Genomic DNA, 22,694 nt, shown 5'->3' with positions numbered 1-22,694 from the left:
ACATGGAAACAATTTGATTGACAACTCTGCTGCTCATGAATTCCTTTGGGTGCCAGCCAGCCTCCTTGGCGTTGCTGAGATGTTAATGGAAGGAACATTAGGCTCAGAAGCAGGGGGCGAGGCAAGATCATGGCATGTGGTATAAGGGTAAGAAACTCAAAATCCCCCAGTGAGCCCTCTAGCTTCGAACTCAGCTCCTCCCAGCCCAGCACTCAGGGCCCCACAGTGAGGCTCCAACCTGTTTTTCTCACTTTCTCAGTCTCACTTCCCACAAACTCTCCACCCAAACTGCTCTGACTTCCAGCCCTTACACTTTCAGGCACCACCCTTCCTTCTAAGGAATACTTTTGCTCACGACATTCTACATGCTTGAAGGCTCTCTTTCCTTTCTGAAAATTTAAATCCTACCCATCTTTCAAAATTCAGCTCAATTTTCACCTCTTCCTTAACAATATTTTCTTATCATTCCTATAATAATTTTTATTTGTAGAGAAAAACTCACTTGCTCACCACTGTCCAACAGGACTTATGCAGGATCTAGCCCACCACAGCTTCAGTAAGAGTTTCTGATGCCTGACTCCAAAGCATCTGCCACGGATCTGCTAGGATTTTCTGTAAATCACATGCTTCTATTTTCCTCTTGTCTTCCCAGCTACAGTTCGAACTATGTCTATCTATCACTTAATTCCCTGACCTGGCCAAGTTCACTGCTTATAAAAAGTACTTTAAAATGATAAGAATAAACATTAAAATTGTGATTAAAAATACCTCAACATAGCAATCCCTGTGCTTTTATGAATACACCAAGAAACCAAGTGCTAATGGCTTTTGTTGAAATTAGGAAATCGATATTTATCTCCTGAGTAAGGTCACCTAAAGTTAGAGGGGAAAACACAAATTCACTAAAATGTCCCAAACATTCGAGAAAATTTTTACTTTCACTGTGTTACATGGCATAGAATGTTACTGTTAAATTAAAAATATTGTTATTTTCCAAACTGCACTTGGGGATTTGTTTTCTTTGATAAACTTAACATAAGCCCAGAATACATATTTCACTTTGTTTATTGCTGATGATGTTGACAATTTATCTGAAACACGGAAGTATAGCTTTAGCATTTTATATCTCAATTAATAAATGCATTTATATAGATTAAATAAATAACTCAAAAGAAAAATAATTTCTATTCCTACCGTCTACTCATTCATTTTTCTCATACTGGGTGTGCTTGGCATACCAGTGTTTTCTGAGCTGACTCCTACACAGTGGTCAGCTCTATTTTTCTTAGCATGTTTTCTTCCAAAATTGCTTTTTACAGCTTCCTGTTTCCAAGATACCAAGAGCTGAATACATCACACTTGTCTACCCTTAAATGTCAAACAAACAAACCCACACAAACCTATTGGCTGTCCCCAGAATGTTATTCACTGTCATATCTTTAAAGAAATTGTGAACACAGTGGCCTCAAAACCAGCTTTTAGTTTGTTAAAAGAATCATTAAATAAATAAAAACCTTCTACAATTTGCTGTGCTCAGGGTTAACATTTAAGCCTTATAATTGCTTTGCTGAGAGATTCTTTTGCTTCTTCCCCAGGTCTCTGAATATTTCTGTGTTTTCTATAATCTATTCAGCCGTTCATTTTAGATAGTCCTACTTTCTCTTGCAAATTGGCTTGCAAACACCAGGTGTTTGGTTAGATCTGACCAAGTTATAGTTTTTGGAGACATCATGTGTGAACAAAATTTATTGTCTTAATCATGACATTGGTTCAATTATTGGTGTTGCAAAACTAAGATATTTCTAAGATATGAACCTGTATAGCAAATGTATGGTTCCACAAATTGCTTTTATTTTTTTGTGTGCATACAGATTACAAGTTATTTAAAAAAAATCTTTACAATTAAAACAAAGCATAACATGCTTATAAAGAATGTAGGTCATCTGGAAGTTTGATATATAAACTAGAAAAACACTATGATATAATTGTAATTGGCTAGCTATTAATAGGAAAGGAATAAAGGGAAGGCCAGGCATGATAGGCATGTCACTTGGGCAGCTTCACCAGGAAGCTGCAATGTCACACTCCCCAGGGAATACTGACCCATTCCCTGAAGACCACTGAGGGAAGGGTTCCAAAAAAGGGGAGATAGATGCAAGCACAGTGAAGTTGGGGTGACATAAGGAAGGTACTTGCCGCTTAGTCAAACCTGGGGACAGAGATGGTTAGCCAGAATGGGCCGGGCCCCTGCAAAGCCATGACAATTTGGGAACACACAATCCCCTAAACAAAAGAATTCTCTCTCCTGTTGCTTTTGTGCTCTTGGCTCGCTCTTGGTCTCCTTGCATTCACTCATGTTTCCTCCGTAGCTGTTTGAAAGTGAGGAGGGATTTAATCCTTAAGGCCCCACGTGCAATGGCCTGATGGACAACAGTGGGGAAACATAAATTAAACCAGCTGATGCTGAATTGGACCATGCAGACATGGAAAGCAATCTTGGGCCCTGGCTCTGAGTTTAGCCCTGCTAAAGGCAAAACGGTACTTCTTCCTCAGCAGGAGGGAGGGAAGTGAAACCTTGGAAACGTGGAGGTCTGATTCCACAGTAATTCAGTGGAATCTACACTATGTAGAAATATTAGCATATTTATACAATATGGCATCCTCCCATAAGAGTCTCAGAAAATTCTATTTCTCAGGATATCGCTAGAAATCCACCCCCACTAGCAACCAAGGGAGCTGAAGACCTCTCCTCCCTGGTAACACTTTCAAGTTAATCCTCAATCCACAAAAATGTTGATTCATTACCAATGATGAAACTACCTGATTAAAATTATGGTACAATATGTGATGGCGTTGTTGCTAAGTCATTTGAAGTATTTCATGTTCTGGTTCTATGAACAAATCCGGCTTTTCTAAGATTGTATGGAAGCAGTACTTGGTCACTTTCCATTTTCAAAATTTCTGGGCATTATCTGAGGCAGAACATTATGTCTTCGTCCTGTAAAGTCTAAATTAAGGTGGAAAGAGCATGCTCTTCGGAGTGAGATGGTTCTTAAGTAAAATTCTTCGTTGGCTTCTCGCTGGCTGTTACAGTGAGGAGGTCATTTCACCCCTGAGAGCCCGTGCTCTTCTTAATAAGACTGTGAGTAATATGTGCAGAGTCACTCCAAGGGTTAAATGAGAGAGATACCACATGCAAAGCTCCTGGAACGTAGTAGAAACATGACTTGTGGACACGGCAAACAACAAGAGTACTATTCGACATAGTTTCACTCTGTAAAAATGAAGCAACATTGTGAAATTTGACTTTAAAAATGATTTTAGCCTGTTTCACATTTTCTGCTATGGATTCATTTCTGCAGTTAGTGCTAATACATTTTGAATTTTCTCTAATTTAAAATTTTGGTTATTCTTGTCAAGAGTCATGAAGGTCATTGTTTCCCTTCATGACCAGTCAGGTCAGAATATCTGCTTTTTGGATCACTTTGGTGCTAACTTAAAGCAATGAAGAAACATTCATTTTTAAAAAATATTCAAGTCACTTTCATTTCCTATGGTCTCCTTATGAACTTGTAAAAACGTATTTTATTAGTATACATTATATAACGAGTGGGTAACAGCTGATTTGTATAAGATTTAATTATTAATTTTGATTTACTTGTAATAAAGGCAATTGCACATTTTTATATTAAACATTGTGTATGGTTTGTAATGATTTAATATTTCTCATGTATTATTAAGTTCATGCATTATTACCACTCTGCAACTTTTGAAAATCAAATTTTGCCTGGGGTTGATACAGGAGAAAGAAATAAAGGCAGGAATGAGTAAATTACCCCAGATAATTAAAGGAGTATAGTAGACCAAACTCTGCTTATCAAAATCTCTGTTTTATAGCTAGGGGAGTTTTCATTTTAAAAAATCTCAGATCACAATGACATCCCCAATAACATCCTTTATGCACAACTTGCTGATGAGACCATGTTATAGTCAATGTATTGTTTCTGGGCACTATGGTGTAGCCTGTACTTCTTTCTCTTCCTACCTCCTCTTTTGTGGCTAGCCAGTGAAACATGCAATTTTTAGGTGCTTTGCTGAAGGTTGAAATGTTCAGGAAACACACTTTTCAAACGATTTGGTTTCCTAACTTGAAGTGAAGCTAAAATGGAAAACATGTCTTTCTTCATTTTGCGTGTAAGACAACACCTGCCTGGTGCATAGTAGGTGCTCAGTTAATGTCTGTCCAATGCCTGAATTCAAATTGGAAAACATAATATCATAGAGGAGAACATTATGAAATCTGTTGGTTCACCCTCCAGCCTAACCCACATGATCTGGGTGGGGGGAGCCTTAGCCCAGGCGGTGCATTAGCTGATCGTTGGGAGTGGTGTTCCTGGTGTCCCCGTGACAGAGTACTGCAGGGTGAGCTCCTCGCTTCCTACAAGGTGCATTCAGCAGGCATCAGGGGCTTTTCACTTCTCCGGAGAGAATAAAAGAATAAATTTTAAGTTGCTTATGAGAGATTTATATACTTAACATTGGAGCCTTGTGACACAGAGCAATGGCTTGTGGAGAAAGTGGTAGCATTTTTATTATTCTAAAGGTGCACAAGTTTACGGTCTATTGGTAAGCTCCCCAGAGGGACAGTGGGAATCTGCCCTGCACCACATCTGCCCGGCACAACGTCAGTTCCCAAGGCTCACACGGTGCTGGGGTGACATCCCGGGCAGCACTGGAGGTGAAGTAGACTGTTATTCTTTGCACATTGGACAGAACTTAGTCAGTAGGAATCCAGAGGGAATGTGAAACAAAATTCAGATCGACAGAATACAGAAGTTCAAGTACAGATAGGCTGGAGGCAGAGAGGTGAGATTTTCCAGAGGAGAAATTAAACAAGAGGATCATTAGCCTGCAGAGGTGTAGGGTGAGAGGTATTTGGCCAATGTCTGAACCATGACAAACAGCAAGGATGAGTTTAGAACAGCCAGCTTTGCCACAGTTTGGTCTACAGGACCATGTTGCTAGCGGCTAATATTTCAAGTGCTGATACTGCCAGATGTGTTCATTCATAGACAGTGTTTATAAATATCACAACAACTGGACAGAGTGGGCATCACTGAGTTTTTGAAACTATGAAAAGAAAAAAATGAAGTGTTAGCGCCATCATATACAGTATCCCCAGGTACCAGCAGAAGTGTGCTCCACTCTGTGGATGCTGGAAACCAAAGACAGCACCGACCCCTACACATCATCTGTTTTTCCCCAGATACACACACCTCAGATAAAATTTAATTTACAAATTATGCACAGTAAGAGATCAACAACAATGACTAATAATAACATGGAGCAATTATAATGATATACTGTAATGGAAGTTAGGTGAATGAGGCATGAATAAGTAAAACAAAGGCTACTTAACCATAGTAGTGCGATGCCAGGACAATGGATCTGATCACCAATACGGTGACTAAGTGACTGACCGGTGGGCAGTGACTATAGATAAGCTGGACACACCCATCGTGGGTGGGGCCAAGCGGGACAGTGAGATTTCATCATTCCAGTCAGAAATAGTGTGCAATGTAAAATTTATGAATGGTTTCTTTCTATAATTTGACACCTTGATCTTAGACCCCCCAGCCTTCAGAACTGTGAGAAATAAATACCCGTGGCTTAACCCCGCGTGCATGGTATTTCTTATGGCGGGCTAAGCGGACTAGGACCCTGAATATCTGACCGAGTTCCAGATGCTGAGGAAAATAGCTACGCCCAGAAAGAGCTTTGGAGGCTTGGAACTGGACACACCAGAGTTAGACCTCAGCTCTGCAATGTACAGTGGCGACATTAACAACGCAGAGTCCAGCTGCCTCGCTGTAAAATTGGGACCCGCAATGTGCGCTGTGGGGTCGGCGAGGACTAAATGACATCAGGCGCACACAGGGGCTCCTAGCATACAGCAAGCACAGTGACCAAGAAAAGGACCACGCAGCAGAACACTCCCTTCAATTTGGTGTACCTAATACGATGCTTCTAGCCCTTGCCCTGGGAAGAATGTGCCTTTAAGTGATGTCTCTTTCATAGCAACCTCTGTGAGAATCACCATGCACAGCACCAAATGCCCAACACAACAGCCATCACATGAGAGAATTCTGTGGGGATCTGAACGCCTCGGGTTCAGGAGCATCTTGCCTGGGTCAGGAAACTGGAACTCCTCTGCGTGACTAGAAGATATGCTCCAGTGGATAATCGCTGTGCCTTCCTCCGGCATCATTACATGTTCATAAAGCACCATCTCCACTTAACAGACTGATTGTTCCATGTGCTCAGCTACCAGGGGTCCATCAGACTGTCACTGCAAGGTCACCACAGAATGTTTCCTTCTCAGTTCAGTGGCGCTTCCCCTCCTCAGACAAGTGGCAGGTCATGGAGGGAGGAGATAAACAGCAAAAGGGGCCAATTCCTTGAACTGAATTATGGTGCTCAAATCTCTCTCGCTCTCTCTCTCTCTCGCCTGCCTCTCTCTCTCTCTCTCTCTCTCTCTCTCTCCCTCTCTCTCAATCTCTCTCTCTGTAACATCTCTAGAGACACAAGGAATCTGCTCTGTAGGACATCTGCCCCAACACTATTGCAATTCCAAAGGTTCACACAGAATACAATTCCATAGACATATCAGGTGGCTATAGTTGCACATTTGCTAAAAATCCAATTTCAAATAAGGAAAATATATCAGGGAAACGTAATGGGCCAAATGATACCTTAGCCTTCAAATTAAATACATTGATTTAATGTTGTTTTTTTAGTAAGTTTTCTTTTCTATCAACTGAAAATAAAGAAATATAATATGTTAAAATGGAAAATTGTGTGAATATTATCTTTTGTCTCTTTAGAGGGAAACGAGTCCAATTGAAATCTCCCTTAAAATGAGAGTTCCATTTTATTTCTATGACGTTATTCTGCGTACCCTGCATCAATCCATGAGCAGACGAGAGAGAGAATGTGGCTCACAGGGACATGGAAGGTCCTCTCCAGTTAAAGCAGATCACAGGATATGATTTTTATAATCATAGCAGCATTTTAGAATGGATTTTCAAAGACCTCATTTGATATAAATGCAAGTACACAGATTTCTTTAACAGGACTTTTCGGAAGTAGGGATATTTAAAGGAGATTTAAAAGAAGGTAAAAAGAAAAATCAAATACTAACATCTGATATCATTATACGTGTTGACTAAGAATCAGCTTCAGTTTGGAATAAATGCTGAGAGTCTCAAATACTGATGACAAAAACATAAATCAAAGAGCTCAAACTTCACTGGAGATTCGAGACGGCTACACATCCAACATTTGTTTTGGTTTCTCTTCACTACACATGATACTTGAAGAAATGGAGCTTACCCTTATTTATTCCTTTTATAGTACCAAGTTCAATTAGGACATAGGCCTCCCAGGGCTGGATAATGGACTGACCACGGTGCTGGGTGCAGAGCCGACAATCAGTAAACATTTGTTGATGGCCTAACATAATGAAATAATGAATCTCCCAAAATGATCTCTCCCTAGAATAGCATGAGGTCTGACAATGTTTCTATCTACTAGTAACTTAAGTACTTAGCTGTTCCTCCCACCTTCATGACCAAAGACACTTAGGCCTGTCTTCTACCCCCAATGCCAGGGAATATGTCACGTGTTCTCAAATCAGTCTGACTTACTTATGCAGCCCACGGTTCTTTCTTACCCTCCCAGGGGGCAGTGGCTGCTGCCCCACTGCCAGACCTCCCTAGTTCAGGTCAAGCTAACCTGGTGCTGTGCCCGCCTGCCTGAGCTTCAATCGCACACAGCCCAGTGCTGCGCTGCTCCGGGCTCTGCTGCTCTGTCCCAACCACTTGCTTGCTGCTGACTTGCTAGGACATTTGCTCCCACACTTGCACCTCGGTGGCTGGCACTCTATAATTTCCCCTGGGAAATAAGAACACCAGATTCCCTCTTCTGGGTCCTGTCTGCCCTGGAAGGGGCTCTCACAGCTCAGAAAACTGGGTCTCATTTAGCTCCTCCTGTCACAGAGCATAAGTCCCCAAATCTCCAAGGCCTGCTGTGACTTGGCTGGCCCGGGGGTACCCTTCCAACATCATCTCTCCAGCCACCAGTCAGCTCTGCACAGGCTGTCCCTTCCTCCTGGATGTCTCGCCTTCCCGATATCTGCGTAACTCATTCTTCCATTTCTTTGAGTTCTTGGCTCAGATGCCATCTTTTCAGAGGTGGCATCTAAAAACCATGCTGTCTTAAATAGATCTGCTTGACCCAGGTCACTGTGTTCTGTTCTCTTGCTTTGGATTCCTTTAATAGGATTGTGCTGCATGGAATTATCCTTTACAGCTCTTTATTTTGTTTATTTTCTATTTTCCTGGAAAAAAAGACAACCATGAGGGCAAGACATTGTTTTATTATCAATCTATTTTCCACTACATCAGCAGGTACAAAAACAGTCACTCAAAAAAAAAAAAGGTAGGTAGGTAGATGATCCATAAATGCTACTAGTGCCTCCCAAGTTAATGACAATAAGTGGGTGCAGATTAGTTCTGTGGTATGGGGTGAGGGGGATTACACCTAATTGTATATACAACACACTTCTCCAAGTCTTTTTTAGTCCAGCCTGAACACTACATCCTTACAATGGAAGGAATCTTCTTTATGATAAAGTGAAGATGCTGGATATATATTTTTTTATTTTAGTACTGACATAAGGATGATGCTGCGTAATCATCTTTAATAAAGCTCTTCTTCACCTGGAATATTTAGAGTCTAAAGCTTGAATTGCAGGTCCCCTGAGTCAGGTAACTATGGCTCTAGCTGCAGGGAAGGTCTAGGTCTTGATTTATTAATTAATGGGGTGCTCACCAGGCATTTCTCAGTCGTAGGCAATGGGGGAAGTGAAGACCATGGCTTTTAATTTTGAGAAAACCCTTCACAACAGAATCCAAGTAGTGAATTTTTTACTGTTTTTCATACCAAAATTGCATTATTTTCCCCTTACAACGACCAAGAATTCTCGTGAACAGTGCTGAATTAATAATGGTCTTGCCTTTTTACTTATGTATTTTGTCAAGGCCAGTTTTTTCAAATCATAACTTTTTGATAATTTATCATATCATTTAGAGAAATTGTCAAACCAATTAATTCATGTAAAAGAAATTGAAATCATGTAAGTGGTGCGATAAGTCCAGAACGAGCCACTAATGCAGACAAATCCCCTTTCTCTCTTTTTTTCCTAGTGCCTTTCCTTAATTGCTTTTCCCCCTTTGTAAATGGGGAGAAAGGAGAAATTCTGTGAGGGCCTGAGTCTGAAGGAAGAGACCAATACTTGTAGTGACAAAGCCCATATTCCTGGTTTCAACCTTATGAACTAACTGATCGATTTCAGAAGTTGGAAACTGAAGGTCTGTTGGGCACCACTGGGCATGAATTTCCACCTGATAATCATCAGCTCAATTTGAGGAGCAGCTGTGTCCCTTGGTCACCAGAGGCAAGCAGCTGCTTTTCGTCTTACGCTTGGTCTAATTCACACATCAGTATCACTAGATTGGCTCCTGTAGGCATTTAAGTTTGCTATCCATTTTGAAATCAGTTTAATTGGGTCAGACAAGGTTGGGTAATATCCTTTGACCAAAGTGGACTTCATTTAAAAAAATATATTTTTCAAAAGTTAATTTCATTCGATAGCCTCAAGTTGTCAAGAGCCTTTGAAAGAATTTTCTATGTGCAGTCAAATTTATATATTAAATAGTATTTTTAGAGAATAACATTTTCTAATTATTTTTATTAACTTAGTTGATCCTGCTAGTAATAGGGTATTTTTTTGGTTTCAAAAGTTGGTGAAAGATTTTTCTTTGCTGTCATGGTAACTGGAATATTATAAACAATATTAAATAATTATTTGACATTTAAGATTTTTGGGGATCATCATTGTATAATCAACTGTTCTATGCTACAAAGAAGCATAGCCTAAGGCAATGGGTTGGGCTAAACCTACATTAATTCTCTCCTAGAATTATTTTTTTTGAATAAATCTCAGACACTTTCCCCATTTCTCTTGCCATGGAACTCTTTTTCACTAAGCTATTGGGAAATAAGTGAAAAAAAACTAAGGCTGTTTAAGGCTTTGATTAATTGTGTTTTATTAACATTAATCAGATGTGTTACAGATGTTTGGTTAACCCGTTGTTTATTTCATATAGATTTAACCCTTCTCACTAAGATTTGCTCTGCATCCTCTAGAAAATCTAATTTCACAAATTAAAATTCATAGAGGGAGAATGAATTAACTTATTTATTATCTATTTTGTCTCTAAATAAAGAAATAAGCATGTTGGGGGAAGCTGTAGGTTCAATTTTCCATAACTTGATAGCAATGAAAATAATCAGCAACTTTACAAGCAGCTGCATCACAATGTAAGGGTTGGCATTATTTTGGGTGAAGCCAATTGTGAAATATGCAACTTCTTACTTCCTGCAAGTTAAACAGTAAGTCCATCTTTTTCTCTGTGCTCCAAATGGAAGCTGGCAAATGAGTAATTTAATCCAGAATAATATTTTTGTTATAATTTTAAAGATTTTTCTTATTACTAGTAATAAATAAAAATAGAATAAGTAGTTATAAGATGTTAACAGTTTTTTGAAGGAGGGCCACATACTTCTAAGGTTCTCACGGAGTTTATCTCTGAGATCTATCATAAAGAGGGATAGAGTTTTATGAACTAAATTCTGCTACACCTTAAGAGACACGCTGCAAAGAAAAACACATTGCACAGCAATGTGCCCCTTTCCTGTTTATACAATTGAAAAGATTCTGTGTAAAGATAATGGCATCTCTTTTGTTCAATCTGGCGGGATTCCATTCTTCCTGGCATACTCTTCATGGGTTTTTACAATCTGAAGGCGCACTTTAGTGCTTTCTTAATACTTAAATGCTCTGTCAAATAATCAAGAGAGTTCTTTGAGAAAAAGTGGTTATTGAAAAACAAGGTAATTATTGACATGTCACAATGTCCTTAATTTATCTTACATACGAATACATTTATAAATGGATCTAAATTAGTTTGAAAGTATCATGTCAAGAATAAAAGTAGATAACCAGTGAGCCTTTACCTTTCAAAGATATAATTAGGTACCTTTTGGTCAGAAAATAATTGCCTGTAGAATTAAAAATTCTTATAACTGGAGGCCCCAAATTAAACCAAATATTTTCTTGTAAAAATACTGTTGGCTAGAATTTTCTAGTTAATATGGGTCTTGATTATTGATATGCTAGTGGCCCAGTGCACTAAATTCGTGCACTGGTAGGATCCCTAGCAGCTTCTGGCTGCCAGCCAGGTACTGCCTCTCCCCCTGCCCCACACCCCAGCTGCCTGCTGCTGCTGTCGCCATCCAGGGCCTCCTCCTGCCGCTGCCACCAGCCAGGGCCTCCCTCCCTTTCCCCGGCCGGCGCTGTCCCCTGGTCAAACTCCCAATGACCACCGGGTCAAGAGGACAATTTGCATACTATGCTTTTATTATATAGGATATTGAAACTATAGCCACTAAACCCCTCTGTATTTATCACATCCTTGCCTGATTCCCGTATTTGTCCCTTGCCTTTTTTTCTGACATTATTAAAGACCTTTTGTTCTGCCACATAAAAATTCCATTCTATTAGACTCAGTTCATCATTCTTTTTAACAAGTCCTTCCTGAAAATGAGTCTATAACCCAGCATTCTCTTTTGATTTCTGTTAGCTGCATCTTCAGTGACTGCAACCAGATTGCTATTAATATGTTAAAAAGACATTGGATTATTATGTTGAAAAAATGTCATAACCCACAGAGGTACACACACCTTCTATGTTGATATCTATCTATTAATCTGCCCTTTGGAGTGTGGGAGCAAAAAAAAAAAACACTCAACCCACTATTAACCCACTCAATTCAATATTCTATTAATCCAAAAATTTTATAAGATATGATGAAGAATCTGTAGAAAGCATTGTATAAACTCTTTGTATTAGTCTAATGATCATTTTAGAAAAGAAACAGTGGACTGGTTTATGTACATGAAGTTCTCAACAATCTTTTTTCCTCCCATGATAAGTTATCTACAAATGAAGAGAGAATTTAAAAAAGGCAGACGGGTTATGACTTGTGCTTTATTAAACAAGTGCTTGTTTTGACCACACACTGCCTTTTCTCAGTGCTCACAAATAATTTCTTTTATAATTTAACTAGAGGCCTGGTGCACGAGATTTGTACACTTGGGGAGGGAGTCCCTCAGTCTGGCCTGCGCCCTCTCGCAGTCCGGGAACCCTCAGGGAATGTCCAACTGACAGGGAGCCTAAACCAGCATTTAGACATCCTTAGCGCTGCCATGGGGGCAGGAGAGGCTCATGGCACTGCCACTGTGCTCGCCAGCCGTGAGCCTGGCTTCTGGCTGAATGGCACTCCCCCTATGGGAACACACTAACCATCACGGGGTAGCTCCTGCATTGAGCATCTGCCCCCTGGTGGTCAGTGTGTGTCATAGTGACCGGTCGTTCCACTGATCAGTCGATTTGCATATTAGCCTTTTATTATATAGGACTAGAGGCCCATTGCACGAAGATTCGTGCAATAGCCTTCTCTCCCCTGGCTGCCAGCACCAGTTTTCCTCTGGCACCTGGGACCCAGACCTTCACTTTGGCCACCGCCTTTCATCTTTGCTCTGGACATAGTCTTTGCTGCAGCTGGAGCCTTCAGTCTTTGCTCCTCAGTCTGGGTAGGAGTCTTTAGTCTCCAGCCAGAGCTGCTCCTGTAGCTCCTTCCACCCCCCACCTCCTCCTCATAGCTTGATCACTGCTTTGCTTGCAAACCTCGCCGATGGACTCCTGGGTCCCAGGGGCCACCTTGTCTGTGGCCCGGCTTTCTCATCACAATCACGATCACGGGCCGCAGGCAAGGCGGCTCCTGGGTCCCGGGGCACTGCCTTGCCTGCACCTGGCTTTACGATCATGATCACGATCACAATCACGATCATGGGCCTCAGGCAGGGTGGCTCCTGGGTTCCGGGGTGTCACCTTGCCTGCGGCCTGGCTTTCTGATCATGATCACGGGCCACAGGCAAGGTGGCTCCTGGGTCCCGGGGCACTGCCTTGCCTGCGCCTGGCTTTATGATCACGATCACAATCACAATCACGATCATGGGCCGCAGGCAAGGCGGCTCCTGTGTCCCCGGCGGTTGCCTTGCTTGCGTCCTGGCTTTCCGGCGGCTCCTGGGGTCGTACAGGGGGGCCTGGATGGTGGCTTCTGGTGTCCCACCCTGCCTGCAATATGCAAATTAGCCGCCATTTTGTTGGCAATTAATTTGCATATCGTGCTGATTAGCCAATGGGAGGTGTAGCGAAGGTATGGTCAATTACCATGCTTGTCTATTATTAGATAGGATGCAGAATCTTGCTTGGAATCAACATCCAGGCTGTAATTTGCAGCATTTCATTGTCCTTTCTATAAATTCACACATTATTTACCTACACCATGGACAAGTGGTTCATCCCAATTTTCACAGTTTGTGAAAGATCCTGTGCAATCAGCCCACCATCTCTTCTTCATGAGCTGGGCTCATCTGGGGTACCAAAGTAGTGAGTTTGAGTTCAATGTCCCTAGAGTTTATCCATGTATACTCAATTTAAAATAGTTCACCTTCACACAAGACGTCCTTACACAAGACTAAAGGTATTCCACTTACACTCCATCATTTATTGGTCTTTGCTCCAACTATCACTAAATTCCATCAACTTTTCCCTATTTAGATGCTATCTTAGATCCAGTTCAGTCACTAACTTCCTGATTGATCTTTGACAAATATGTTTAGTATCTCATTCTTAATTCCTAATGTATGTATTCATTGGTGTTTGCATGTAAAAGTACCTTCAGGAGAAGTTATGAATAAAATCTTTAAAAGTTGAAGATTAATAAAATCTTTAATTTCATTTGTCTAATATTTACTGATTACTGACCTATGCCAAACTTCTCCCCCACCTTTTTTTTTTAAAAAAAGGATTGTTACGATAGTTGAGAGCTGAACTACAAAAGTGCTAGACAGAATATAATCATCATTTAATGGAGCATTAATTATTTAGTTTCAACTTGGGAGTAGTGTGGAGTTAGCAATGGGTACCACCTGAAATGGTATTTTCCCAAGCATCTTATAATTCCATTTAACTAAATAAGTTTTTATAAATATGAGTCAATAGCTGGACTTAGGACATAATTTTTTAAAATAAATCATCTAAAGGACAAAAGTATAGTTCGTGCAAATTGAGATCATCAAACTGAATTATATCCTCATTTGAATACAATTGAAATTAAAGATTTTTCTACCCAAAGCCCTTCCCTAATTTGCAGGCATAAAGATCTTAGATGATCACACTGATCACAATGGCAAGGGCCAACACAGGTGCTCGGTATGTATACGATTGCTGATTGCTTTGGTGGCCAGTATAAGTAGCTGCTATCATAATCAATACCTACTTTTACCTTTAAAATATATTTAGATAAAATGTATTTTGATCTTATAATATATTCTAGAAAAAGATATTGGAATGCATAGGCTGTACAGTGGTTCATGACCCCATATCTTTTTATGAATTACAAAGATATGATGGGGAATTCTCAAACTTTCTTCTGTAATCTTTCATCTTTATCTAGCTTCGACAGTTAAAGTAAATGGTTAGAGCCCACAGATGGATATGCTCATAGCTCTACACATGGAGTAGGAGACATCAGGTTATTCAGGGAGGCCTGGTGCTAAGTCTCACTGAGATGGAGCCCAGTTTCTGAGGCACCTGGCTGGTGATGGAAGAAGAGTATTTAACTTTAGTCTCACTGGACATATCACTATACCTTAAAGTATAAAGACCAGCTAATGATTCTACTACATATTTCTAAGGTCTTATCTGATAAATTGGCTATGCTAGTTGGCAAGCATGGTGCTGCTTCTAGCCATTTGCTGCTTAATATTGAAGAGATGGTCTATATAAGAAGAACAAACACATTTGAAACTTCTGTATCAGTCTTGGTACTGGTAAGGCCACTTCATGTAGGCAGAGCCAATATGTAATTTAAGTAATACCCTTTATCCTTCTTTAGATGGAAGGATAATTCACTTTTCTCTCAGACATATTTAATTTGAAAACAAAAGACGAGATTAGAACTCATTTCCATACAATTGTTCCCATAACTGAGTACATGTCTGAGAAGGAAGAACACAGTAGGCGACTTGTTTCTTTTGTGATGAGGTTTCTATTCAATAGAGAGCAGGCACCAGGCTGGTTTTCCTATTAGGCAGAAATAGGAAATTGGATGGTGAAGGAGAACTACAGTACTCAGCAGGCTGCTAACCTACTTTGTTATTATAACTCATAGGACCTATGAGTGCTTTTTTTTTTTTTTCAGTAGAGCTACGTAGTGACTTGTCAGCAAATTAGTTACTTTTTATCAGGACTTTAAAAAAAGTCTGTGGCAATACATTCTATTTAGAAAAAAAATCAACAATGTATTAACACAATTCCTAATTTATAGAAGTACAGATCTACAATACATGCTATACCTCAAGAGAGGACATATAATTTCAATTAAGATATTTTAGCTTCATTTTTAGTTATATAATCTGTTATATTGTTTCAATCAATCATTATCTAAATAGTTCATTGGGCTTTGTAAAAGAAAAAGTGAACCAATTTTAACTTCGTCTTTGTATATTTGCTAGAGTATGAATAGATAATACAATAATCCTAGTTTTCAACGTCCTGCTTGGGTATGGAAACTTGCAAATGAATGATATACATTCCTTTTTTTTCCAAATAATTCCCTTAAAGTTGATGCCAACAAACAACTCTTCCTACTCTAGCGCCCCAGTGTGCGTGTGGTAACTATAACAGTGTTTGAGCTGGAAGTGACTGACGTGTCTCAATCCCCATTTGTCCAAGCTTCCTGATCCCAAACCAGCTGATAGTAGTTGACATAAATGCCTACCCACTTTGTGTTTCCCAACCTTCAGTTTATACTACGGATAGACTTTATCTTAGGCCACAGGCGGCTGCCACTGACATAGCACTCTGTGAAGTGAAGAAAAGTAGTTCTGTCTGGGTGGCTAAATTAGAAAAAATTGTAAAAAGAGGCTTGTCCGCCTGGCTGAGTTTTCATGTGTCCCGGGCGTGGCAGGCAGAGAGAGGGCTAGTGCCTGGCTCAGAGGTCTCTAGGCTATGCACACATTTCAGAGGCCCCAATTCAAATGGGCATTAATGGCTTCAGCCTGTAATTTCCTATTCTACTTGTTTATAAATTCCTTCAGGGAAGAGCCTACATATTGATAAGCTCTTAATTTTAGCTTTCAGTTAGAAAGAAGTGGTCTGAATGAAGCCGTACAGAATGTGAGCACTGGTGAGGGCAGGGGCTTCGTCTCATTCTTTACTGTGCGTTCAGGGCTTAAGATCATGCCTGGCAAAAGGATGGCACTCGGGGAGATGACCTAAATGAAATAAACACACACACACACACACACACACACACACACTCGTTTCAGAGCTGAAGTACAGGAACTTCAGTGCTTTGTCTGAAATCACCGATGTTTCCATGGTAGAGGCAATTCTGGAATCCATGTCTCTACATTCAATTCTGTCAGCGTTTACCCTTTCTTGTCTGTAGTCTTGGTGAGTTAGGATGAATAGGCTACCTCAGGGAGTGGGTGACAATGAAAACTCATGCCTCTAGAGAGGATCTGGGGGGTCACACATCAGCTTTTTCATGCTTAGACCTGCAAATGAAAGATGACACAGCCACTCAGAGACCTTTGAACATACTGATCACAGGGCCCCATTCAGCTGGAAGAGAGCTGAGAAAATTGCATAGTGTGACTGGTTGTCAGTAAGTGTCCCTGACACATTCTCTCAGAAGAAAACAAAATTGGATTGTTACCTAGATCTTCTAATCAAATCCTTTATTTTCTCTACATAGGTTTTATTAATTAGACTCTCTAGATATTTTATATGTCTTTTTTTCTCTGATATTCGTAGTTAATATGGTTTATACATCTTACTTTTTTCTGGAATATATTGTTATCTTATGTATATAGAACTGAAGAACATTAAAATTTTATGAATTTTGTGTATATTTCCCAAAAGTTGGTCAAGTGATTACTTATTTTTGAAGATATAATTTGATGTACAAATTATCAAAACAAAAATCATCCAAAGAAGAACATTGAAAATGCATAAATACTATAATATCTCCTTTATACATAATTTTCAAATACTGTTGATAATTACTCACTTGATTATAGACAATGAATATTTTACTGTTAGCAACCTAGGCAAGGTTGGCATCGGATCTGTGTGATATATGGATACATCTAAGGCATATTACCTGACCTCTGGAGTGGCATCTCAGGTTGAAATAGTGTGTAGATTCCTTCAAATCACAACAAAATAAAACATAATGTATGACCCTTGACTTGGCTTAAAATATTTTGATTATATTTCTCAAACAAATATGAATATAAAACTAGAAATACGTTTCTTATCCTTATAGCTTTTATAAAATTAAAACAAAAAGAAATTTACAAAGCAAATACTAAAAAAATGATAAATGTATCTTAGTACAAATCTACTGTGACAGATGATGTTTTGCTGAAACCAGATAGTTGTATACAATGTAAATATAGTGCTGTCAGGGCACTAATTATTGCAGAGTGTATAGTTTAACACAATACAACCATGGGCTATATAACAAATTATTTAGTTTTCCAACTCATTTCTCCTTTTGACTCCAGTGAAAATTTTGCACCACATTTAATATATCATTTAGCTTTCATTTTGTATAAATGGATTGTTTATTTATTAACCCATAAGCCAGAATTATTTTAAATAACACCTCATGACACAACACATTTCAACAAAAGCAAATCCAGGCTCCATAGTTAGGGCATTCAGCTGATCCTAGGTTCATAATATGCTCATGTTGAAACTTTTCAAACTATTGCCAGTGTTTATGGTTTTGCTGGGGGAAACTAGTAGAATCCCTCAGAGTAAACTTGCAGACTTCAAGGAGAGAAACATGACCCTAGGAACATATTATTTAGCTATAAATCCTTCTCTATTTATTCTGGAAAATCATTCCCTAAATGCCATCAAAATTAAAATGTTAGTTCAAATGTGTCATAATTTTCATGTTCTTAGATTCTTAAAATAAATATTTCATATTTGTAATTTAAACCAAAAACCATTATGTCTAATCCCTTTAATAATGAACTAAGACAATGTTAGTGTGATATGCCTAAATCATAGTCACAAAATACCATGGGAATGACAAGATTTTTAAAATTAATTATATTAGACATTAATTATCACACTAATACAAGATTTACATTCAGCTAGATTTTTTATAATTCAAACATTTCTTGAATAAAAGAAAAGCAAATATTACAAATGCAAAGCAAGACTAATCCCATTTCAAGTAGCATTTTGCCAGTCAAATCTCCTATTTCAGCAATTCAAGTAATCGACCACGGTATTGACTGACTTAAAAAAACACACATTTAAATAATTCTTTTAGTGATGAATTTATAAAGATTGCAAAAGAAATAGCTAAGAGGAACTGAACCTACTTCTATGGAATGAAATGCAGATTAGAAACAGTTAATATAAGGAAAATATATTGAATAAATTACCCATTAAAGTACAGAATAGTTATAACGTGAACTCTGAATTTCTCATCACAGGACACATATGGATAATTAGTTAGTGATATATTGGTATACATAAAAATATAGATATGAATGTGATTATAGTTAAAGAGAATTTAAAAAAGTATTTGTATATGGATATAGATGCAAAATGTGGTAAAGAAGGATTTTTAAAATATACATATAGAGATAAGGATATAGCTATAAATGCAAATATAGTTAAGAAAGATTCAAAATAATATTTAAGGATATAAATGATTTAAAATGAAAGATGTGGAAAAGAAGGAGGGCAGAAGGAATTCACTAAACTTTCTCATAAACAATTTAGTATCAATGTCATATGGGCAAAGCATAAATTTTAATCCGATAACCAAGAATGACCAGTGTCATCTGCACTCCTCCTTGTCTGGCCCCTTAAGTTTGCCTTCCCAGTTTGACTTTGTTTTCCAATATCTACATCTCATATCAGTTGTCACTTTTTAGTTTCACAGCTCAAATGCTGATTTTAGAGTGACTTTCTACTGCTACTGGTGTGTTGTGACTAAAGATTCCATCTTTCATAATTAACTTTTTTAAAAAAAATGTATTTTTACTGATTTCAGAGAGGACGAGAGAGAGAGAGAGGGAGAGAGAGAGAGAGAAAGAGAAAGAGAGATATAAACATCAATAATAAGAGAGAATCATCGATCAGCTGCCTCCTGCATCGATTAGTTGCCTCCTGCATTCCCCTCATTGGGATGGAGCCCAGATCCCACCTGGGCACGTGCCCTGACCAGGAATTGAACCTCAACCTCCTGGTTCATAGGCCGACACTAAATCACTGAACCATGCTGGCTGGGTTTTCATAATTACTTTTAACTGTTCTTTGTAATCTGTACCATACAAAATATTCTAGTGTGGTTTAGAACCGAAACCGTGGCATCAGATAGATTGGCATTCTAACCTTGGTTCTATAATCCATAGTTGTGGTGTGACATTGGATAATTAGTTTAACCTTTAAAAACAGGGGAGGACAGTGCTTACCTCCCTCTGTTGCTCTGAGGACCAATAAGAAAGCATACTGTTGTGTATATTAAGCATGATATACAAGTGTAGGCTGCCTTTTCTTACATTGTATTTTCACTTTTCCTTTATGACTTTTTGTGTGTAAATACACTGCTTTGTTGTGCTGTTTGGAAAGTTTTCTAGAACACAAAAGCTTTAGGACAGACAATAATATATCCAAGGTAAATGACACCATCAAGATTCTCTTTTGGTATGAAAATGTCTTTTTTTATGGTTTTTATCTCTTTCCTATCACCAATATTCACAATTTTACATATATTTGGTGTGAAAAATAAGCTAATCTTCACACCAACTTAAATGTTTCCCATTCTCAATGTTTGAGTTAAACATAGAAATCAACTTAAAAGTTATCCATCCTCTATGTTTGAGTTAAACATAGAAATAATGCTAAGTAATTGCAAAAAAAAAATTAATTCAATTTCACAAGTAAATCTGCAGCCAAAAAAAAAGACCCAAGAAGCAAACTGTAAATTCAGGAAACACATTTTGTACAACATTTAGGCCATAATACTAGTAAAGGTTTAATGATATGTGATTAAACACACACACGCAAAGGAGAACATGCAAGCCAATCTAAAGAAAAACCAAACAACATTTTCTTCATTAAATATGCTTTATCGCTAAATATAATAAATAATATATTACCCTACATTATAATTGCACAGTTATATGGACTGTATGGATACCCCAAAATACTCTTTTAATAAAGACAATTGTTATTTTTTGAGAGTATCATGCTAAGTAAATATAGAACCATATGATTTCACTCATGTGTGGGATGTAAAACAAAATGCAATGAATGAACAAACAAACAAAGAAACAGAAACAAACTCATAGATACAGACAACAGAATGGTGGTTACCAGGGAAGAAGTGGGTAGGGGGAGGATAAAAAGGTAAAGCCAGTCAAATACAAGGTTATGAAAGGAGACTAGACTGGGTAGTGAGCACACAATTGAATACACAAACAACCCTATATAATAAGAGGGTAATATGCAAATTGACAAAATGGTGGAAAGGCTGTCCTTATGACATGTACTGACCACCAGGGGGCAGACGCTCAACACAGGAGCTGCCCCCTGGTGGTAGTGTGCTCCCACAAGGGGAGCGCAGCGGCCCACCTCTGAGGCAGTGCTAAGAATGTCCAACTGCAGCTTAGGCCTGCTCCCTGTGGGGAGCGACCTAAGCTGTCAGTCAGACATCCCTCTGAGAGCTCCTGGACTGTGAAAGGGTGCAGGCTGGGCTGAGGGAACCCTCTACCCCCTGTGTGCACCAATGTCATGCACGCAGCCTCTATTATATTATAAAATTGTATACCTGAAACTCATATAATGTTATTAAGCAATGCTACCCCAATAGGTTTAATTGAAAACACAGGAAGAAATAAAATGTCATGCTAGAAGAAAATATGAGAACTAACATAAACAGAACAAATATTTGTGAATGTATATATGAAAAATATTCACTATTGTTTCACTTGTTTTGTGAGTATTGCACTATTTAGAGCAAAACATATGCTCTTAGACTTAATGTGAATATGGTTATATTTAACTTTATAAATCAAATGTATACTTCACATATTTAAAAAATATTTTCATATCTTTAAAGGCAAAGTTTAAATGCTACCTTTGCGATGAAGTTTCCCCTAGGAAGAATTACTGTTGGAAATATCATTGCACCTTATAATCATCTCATTTGCTTTTATACTAAGGCACATGTCTCTGTATGTTTAAGAATGCCTAGCACCGCAAGCCATCAATATAGTAAATGCTAAAATCAAGTAGAAAGAAATAAGTTATTCTAAAGAGAAGGTATTTAAAAAAAGATTTCCCACTGATTTTTAGAGCTAGAAGAAGGGAGAGGGAGAGACAGGAACATTGATGTGAGAGCAAAACATTATGTTGCCTACCAGAGATCAAGTCTGTAACCGGAGCATGTGCCCTGACTAGGAACCAAACCATCAGACTTTCGGTGCACGGAAGATGCCCAAACAACTGAGCCACACTGGCCAGGGCAGGAGTAGGCCTTTTGAAAAGAATGTTGCACTATGGTTATTTGCGTGCATGTTTGTACCTTTGACATAAAATGCCTCAAGATACCAGAGTAAGATATCTAAAAATAGAGGCTGTAACATATACTAGTCCATCCCCAGGAACATTTCACGTAAATAAAATTTTGTTGTAGAAAAGAAACATAACATCTGATTTTCCATCCATGGAAGCAAAGTTAAGTTTTCTCTAAACATTGCTGGGGGAAGTTAGATCATTCTGACAGAAGCAGGTAACTTTTCGGTGGAGCAGTGCACACGCAGGGTGGGACAGAACAGGAGGGACTTACGACCATCTTGTTGAGCGACACCCAGCAGTCCGAGGGGAAGTCCTGCAGCAGCGGCACCAGGAACTGCAGGCAGCCGTCCCAGTGGCACAGCAGCAGCATCATGCCGATGAGGTTGAAGATGCGCACCACCGCGCTGGCCAGGTCGTAGGTCATGTGGAAAATCTGGGACCAAAATATAAAGTCGGTTCTGATAATCAAATCTTTTTAAAAAGTCAAGAATACTACCAATGTCAGTAGTCATTGATATTACATAGTGTAAGTGCTGATTTCATAAAAATATGAGAAGACTTTTACAAAGAGAAACAGAATTCCATTTCTTTCTCTCTGCACGGAGACCAGGCATCCCGCTTTCTGAATACTACAAACGGCTGTGAGTCCTCCGCAAAGAACAGAGATAACAGAGATACTCATTTATGGATAATAAAGACCATTATAAACTTATGAACAAAAATAGATACAGAGGCAGAGTTGCCTCGAATAGACTGTCAAACTGCAGCGGGAAGGCCAGGGAGGGAAGGGGGGCAGAAGGAGGGGGTAGGAGATCAACCGAAGAAC

General features: G+C 38.9%; 1 protein-coding gene across 1 annotated transcript in view; it reads right to left on the bottom strand.

Annotated features, from left to right (window-relative positions):
* Positions 1–22,694, bottom strand: part of HCN1 (hyperpolarization activated cyclic nucleotide gated potassium channel 1) — a gene marked incomplete at its 3' end in the record, with an annotated part of 290,284 nt that overhangs the window by 97,313 nt on the left and 170,277 nt on the right. Inside the window, exon 3 of the mRNA XM_006769486.1 lies at positions 22,140–22,301. Within this exon, the coding sequence (XP_006769549.1) occupies positions 22,140–22,301 (162 nt within the window). The remainder of the gene's footprint in view (positions 1–22,139; positions 22,302–22,694) is intronic.

The sequence above is a fragment of the Myotis davidii genome, unplaced genomic scaffold, assembly GCF_000327345.1.
Source record: "Myotis davidii unplaced genomic scaffold, ASM32734v1 scaffold143, whole genome shotgun sequence".
In the NCBI taxonomy this organism is placed as follows: domain Eukaryota; kingdom Metazoa; phylum Chordata; class Mammalia; order Chiroptera; family Vespertilionidae; genus Myotis; species Myotis davidii.
The sequence above is the reverse complement of the archived record's forward strand: the minus strand, read 5'-3'. Positions and strand labels throughout refer to the sequence as shown.